The sequence below is a fragment of the Hordeum vulgare genome, chromosome 4H (assembly GCF_904849725.1).
Source record: "Hordeum vulgare subsp. vulgare chromosome 4H, MorexV3_pseudomolecules_assembly, whole genome shotgun sequence".
Classification (NCBI taxonomy): Eukaryota; Viridiplantae; Streptophyta; class Magnoliopsida; order Poales; family Poaceae; genus Hordeum; species Hordeum vulgare.
In genome coordinates, this window is record NC_058521.1 from 406962328 (window position 1) to 406968556 (window position 6229).

Here is a 6229-nt window from a genome sequence, read left to right on the forward strand (position 1 = left end):
GCGTTCTGCGTGATGGGCTATTCTTTGAACTTTTTTTTTCGTATTTACACTAGGTTATGCTACTACGAGCTGCTACCTGAATCGGGGCCTGCCTCCCGAGAGCCCAGGGCGGGTGCCCCGTTTGCCCGGACTATGGGCCGGGACTGGTTTTGTCCAAGGCTCCAACGCAGCATTTGAAACTCTTCTCGGCCCACCGTTAAAGAAAAAAGAACTATTCTCGGCCCACGATCGAACGGGCCTAAAATAGCACTACCCAAAGAAGGGAAGAGAACGTCACGAACGTTCAGAGGAGGTGAAGAGGAAAGAGAGAGAGAGAGACCGAGAGATCCGCGAACGCACGGTCGCCGGAGAAACTGCAGGAGCCCAGTCGATGGCGTCGTCGGACACCGGCCGCACGCCGGCGCAAGGCGCGGAAGCCGCCTCCGCCTCCTCCTGGCCTCTCCGCAAGCTCCAGGTCTCGACCCCTTCCCGCTCCGTAATCATACAGAAACTTGCAATGCCTTTAATAAATCTTGGGCGGATTCGCGTGTTTCTGAGTGCCCTTCGTCATCTCAGATGTGTTATCAGGCTGTATGGAATCGCCGTGTATAACTGAATCGAATCCGTCTTTAAGATGGTGCTTGAATTTGTGTTCTTCTTCGGTTGCGATTCGATGGCAAAAAGTACTAAGCTCTTCCTATTCCATTTTTGGGGATAGAAAACCTATGCTTGGTGAATGCTATCTCGTCCCTGAACGATTCTATATTTGACTGCCATTCCCCTTGCACGCGATGCTTGTATAGCTGCACACGCATCGGCTACACTTTTTTGTTGGCTAAACCGAGATGGTATTTTTTTTTCTTTACTCCTGAAGCTTCTTTTTTCCCCTGCCGCACTAACCCTCTTTCTGGTTGCATATGTAGAGCTTCACGCCAGGGCTGTGGTCACAGTACAAAGCCTATGAGGATGTGTTTGTGGAGAGGGCTAAAGGCAAGAGCCCCCCCAGTCGGTGTATTTATTTCACTATGATGGTTCCGCAATCAATACTTGGTTTTATTTCCATTTTAGTTACTATTTCGGATGCGGTGGTTCTTGCGAGCGAGCATCAAGTTGAGGCAATTGGATGTGCAACTGTCGCAGGGTTCATCTTGTTCAGAGGTTATATTTAAAGTGTTCTGAAAGAATCTGAGATTTGTTTCTAAAGATAGGTTGCAACTTAATTTATCTGCTCAAACCAGTACCTTATATGGGTGGTTTCAATTAAGACACAAAGTTGGTTATGTCATGTCTTTGAATACGCACATAGACAAGAAATGGGACTCATTGATAGGAATTGGGGAGTGAAGGAAAACTATATAGTTTCACAAACCCTGAAACCAGAGAACATGATCCATCGACAGGCTGCCAAGTCTCTTTCCATTTGTCTTGTACCACATATCTATCCAGTTCTTCACAAATGTTCAAACTGATTTTGACCTGAGAAATACTATTCAGGAGCTAACAGGCCAGATCATCGGATATATTTCCCTTTTAGAGTTGATGTCGCAAAACCTGTTAATTCGATGCATTCTTGCTCATGTGTATTCGTTGTCTGGGCTAATGATTAGTCTTAAGAGAACATTCATTTCAGTTGCAATTGCAGTTGTTTTCTTCTTTGTTTTTTGACTGAAATACAACTAATCTTATTTCCTAGACCAATCACAATTTTAATAAAGAATCATCTCTTTTTTTTCAAGAAAACACAAGAATTATCTCTTCTTTGGAGGCTTCAGAAGTTCTGCGGAGAAATAGGCTCCATTGTTTCGATGTTGTATCCTATTTATTGGAGTATAGGCAGTATTCATGCCATATTAAAGTTCTTAAATCCTACCAGTGATTATAGTTTGGTGCCGGAGGTTATGCACATGCACTATATGTATGCAATACCTTTCCGTTTGAGGGGTGCTTCCATATATCTTTATCTGATTACAAACCTGAGCTGATCCAAGTTCAAATCAAGCCAAGCCAGGTGTATCAGGTTCTATCTTGTTTGATTTTTCTTGGTTTGCTAATTCCTTGTTCGGATGCAAACCCGGAGAACGGTACTTGGGAGAGATGTACTTTCAGTTTGGCCACCAGATACATAAGAAAATTTATGTTTTTTCCCCATGTAGTATAGCTCCCTTTTGTAATCTTAACCTAAGACTCATCATGTGTTTGGAGATTCACAAATGATCAGTTGCCATTGAACTTAGTGCAGGTGAAACTTTCATGAGAAATTACTAAATTATTAATAAACAGCTGGAGATCCATTTTAATCACATATCATTACTCAAGTACTTAGTAGCATCATTTGCTAACGAGCATATTACTTATATAAAAATTACCTTTGACAAACCTTTATGCATAAGTTGCATGTCAGGAGGTACTGTATTTGGCAGTTGGCACTGATCACATATCCGATATCCATGCGACAACAACAAAGCCTTTCGGTTCCAAACAAGTTGGGTTAGGCTAGAGTTGAAACCCATAAGATATCGAAATCAAGTTATGGTTCTGGCACATGGATAGCTAACTTCCATGCACCCCCTGCCCATGACTAAATCTTTGGTGATAGTATTCCAGTCCTTCAAATCTCTCTACGGACGCCTCCCATGTCAAGTTTGGTCTACCTCGACCTCTCTTGACATTATCTGGTACCGTTACACGCCTAATATTTATCCAACCAGTATCGGAAGAATAAAAATAAAAATGAAGGCACACAAATTATATGCATATTGGATACAAGTGGATGCAGCCTAGTCAAATTAGGATTATCTAAGCCCTCCCTTGTTCTGTCTTCTACTTTGACCTGATTTTCTTGCCCCCTCTGCCCTGACTTCCAGTCCCATCCTTCCTCCTATCGCCCCTTGGTAGCGATGGTCAGACACCCCAGACGGCGGCAAGCTTGTACTCCCTCCACTTCACAATGTAGTGTGCCCGTGCTTCCCGAGATCTAAGTTTGACCACAAATTGAACAAACGAGACCGACTGCGGCGGCAGCAGAAATTATACCACTGGATTCATATTTTCGATGCGAATCCAGTGGTATAATTTCTGCTGCCACCGCAGTCGGTCTCGTTGGTTCAATTTGTGGTCAAACTTAAATCTCGATAAACGCGGGCACACTACATTGTGGAATGGAGGGAGTATTAAATTCCTGTCACCATCCCAACGTGTCAGCCACTGTTCCTCATGTAGACCACTAACCCTAAGCATCTGATATTTGATGTCCAACTATGCCACATAATTTTGTTATTCATTTTTAGAGTTAAACATACCCCCATATCAACATTTTTGGAAAAAGGCATATCCTGTTAACCGTGTTGGCGTGTTGCACCAATACTGATACATGGATATTCCGCTTTAGTGTTAAACATATCCCCATATCAGCAATAATGATCAAGCATCAAGAAATACCAAGAAAAGCTAAAGCGGAATTTGGGGTTTGTAGATGCTATGCAGATTAAAAAGTGGGCTGAGCTTTAGGCTTAATTGTGTGGATTGTCTGCTCGGTTTATTAGGATTGTGCTGTTACTTTTAAATGTGGTGCACATTGCAAGTGTATCCCTCTTACGACTTATCAAGAAGTAGCTCAAAAGCAGCCCTCTCCCTATTTTAACTGAAATATAGTTGTTTTGTTTGATAGAACAATGGTTTTTTTTGTCTCAAAGCTAATGAATGTTGTACCATCAGGCCCTCGGAGATTTTTATACCGCAATACTCTGGGTCGTTTTAAAACTGAGAAGGTACAGTGTCGGCAACTCTGATTATGCTAATTTAAATTTTATTGAACATCTGTAATATATTAGATTTTGTTTGTTCAGTACTTTTGAATATCCATGCATTTCATTACGGTTGAATCATGTAACAGTGGTTTCTCCAAGTACCCATGCTGGTAAATGCTTTCTGTTTTGTAGTCATGACTGAGTTTCAGTTATTCTGTAACCAACCTTGTCTAACAAGGTTATAAAGATGAGAACTATGACATGCATACATTCTTTTCCTTCACGGGTGTACTTATGTCCTCACATATAATTTTTATAGGATTTACTGAATGATGTTGAACAAAGTATGATCGAATACAAAACATCTATTGAGAGCTTGAGAAAGGATTCCAAATACACCCTGGACAAAGTAGTCATTGGTGAAAGTGATCTGCAGCGTGGCCGAACTGATTTGAGGTAGTACACATGTGGTGCTTCTCTAATCATCTTCTGTCATTTCCTTGAACAACGTCATACTTGAGAATAATCTACATCTAAATGTTATGCTCATGAGTTTTGCAGATCTACTGGTAAGCAAATCCAGTCTGTTATAAGCTCTATTTACAAAGCAGAATCCACAGCTGCAGGTATTGAGTTCTTCTTCAAAGGTTGATGATCTTTTTAATATAAAATTTGAAGCAATGTATCTGCAGATAAGATGCTAAACACATCGTTTGACCGTTTCCTTATTAAATTTGTTCAATGTTATTCTTGTGGCCCTAGGTTTGATGGATCGACTAAGAATTATTCCTACAAGACAGTCGCTTGAATTACGAGCAGAGGCAAGTGAAATACCTCTATGTAAAAAACTTATTCACTGCCTAGTATGGAAAGTTGCTTTCAACTTAGTATGCTCTTTCCGTCTTTCAGGTGGCTTCCATGGCCTCTGATTTGAAAAACCAGAGACATGTCCTGGAGGAAAGGGTGAACCGCATATCTGAATACGGTGTCCGCGTCTGAATTTCTCCATAGAATCGCTCCTGGGCCCCTCCATGGAATAAATTCAACTCACTAAGAGACATGCCACTGATTAGACAAGCAGCATCTTCTCTGGATTATAACCTTGTTTTGTTAGCATTTGAACAGGGCGATCAAGATTACTCGCACAGCCATCGTTGACTCCCCTGTCATTTACTTTTGCCTGCGTTGAGCTTTGCCCATTATTATATCTTTCATGCGCACACATAAGAAAGCCTTTGCTTCTTGCATAAGCCATGTGCTTCCTCATTTTGCCTCCTGTTAAGAATGAGTGTCACTCTAGTCCGGAAATAAAGAGCACGTTAATCTTGTTAGGAATAAGCAACTTGTATTCCCATGAGGCCATAGGCCAGTATATATACATGTGTAGGTGGTCGACTATATGCAGGAAACCCCTTATATATCAGGATAAATACAAAAGGGTACATGACTTATACTATAACTCTAACACCCCCTTAAACTCATGGTGGATGAATAACACCGACTTTGAAGAGATAAAAGCCATGTTGTGCTCTAGTGGCCTTCGTCAGGAAATCCGTCAACTGTAACTCGGAAGGCACATACTAAAGAGCAATGACTTGATCCTGCACACCAGCGTGTACATAGAAAGCATCAACACCAATATGCTTGGTGAGCTCATGCTTCACAGGATCGCGTGCAATGTTAATAGCACATGTACTGTTAGATAAGAGCAGAGTCGGTGTAGTGAGAGAAACACCAAAGTTCTAAAGTAACCACCATAACCAAGTCACCTCTGCCGTCAAAATAGCCATCGCTCGCAACTTAGCCCCTGCACTCGAACGGAAAACTGTAATTTGTTTCTTCGTCTTTCAGACAATGAGAGAACCACCAAGAAAAACACAGTAAGCAGAAAGTGAACGGTGATCTGAAGGATCACTAGCCCACGTAGCATCCGAATAGGCCTGAAGCTGTAAAGAACTGGAGCGAGGAAAGAATAGACGGTGAGAGATCGTGCCCCGAAGATATTGGAGAACACGAAGGAGATGACTATAGTGAACCGAGATGGGAGCGGAGACGAACTGACTCAGAATATGAACCGGATAAGAGATATCCGGACGAGTGACAGCTAGATAGACAAGACTGCCAACAAGATGACGATAACGCGTCGGGTTAGGCAGGGGATCACCATCAGTAGCACGGAGGTGAACATTGAGCTCCATAGGAGTCTCAACAATGCGATCGTCGGTAAGAGCAGCACGAGCAAGAAGATCCTGGATATACTTTTCCTGGGATATAAAAAAGCCATCAGAGGTAGAAGAGACTTCAATCCCAAGAAAGTAGCGAAGAGGGCCAAGATCAGACATAAGAAACTGCTCACTAAGACGGGCCTTTACAAAGGCAATATACTCGGGGTCATCCCCAGTGATGATCATGTCATCAACATAGAGAAGAAGAAGAGTCCGACCACGAGGAGAAAGGTGAATAAACAATGCTGGATCATGAGCACTCGTTGAAAAACCAGCGGC

The 6229-nt window shown here is 42.2% G+C and overlaps 1 protein-coding gene across 3 annotated transcripts; it reads left to right on the forward strand.

Annotated features, from left to right (window-relative positions):
- The first annotated feature begins 275 nt into the window (after positions 1–275).
- Positions 276–5060, forward strand: LOC123448752 (RGS1-HXK1-interacting protein 1). Of its 3 annotated transcripts, none has more exons than XM_045125747.1 (8): positions 277–454; positions 903–969; positions 1048–1137; positions 3694–3746; positions 4045–4181; positions 4287–4372; positions 4488–4546; positions 4635–5060. In XM_045125747.1, the coding sequence occupies exons 1-8, from the start codon at positions 371–373 to the stop codon at positions 4722–4724; spliced, it is 666 nt and encodes a 221-aa protein (XP_044981682.1). In that variant the 5' UTR covers positions 277–370; the 3' UTR covers positions 4725–5060. The 3 variants fall into 3 exon arrangements, with proteins under 3 accessions (XP_044981684.1, XP_044981682.1, XP_044981683.1); XM_045125748.1 differs by having other exon boundaries at positions 278–454; positions 4287–4351; XM_045125749.1 differs by lacking the exon at positions 1048–1137 and having other exon boundaries at positions 276–454.
- Positions 5061–6229: the final 1169 nt, after the last annotated feature.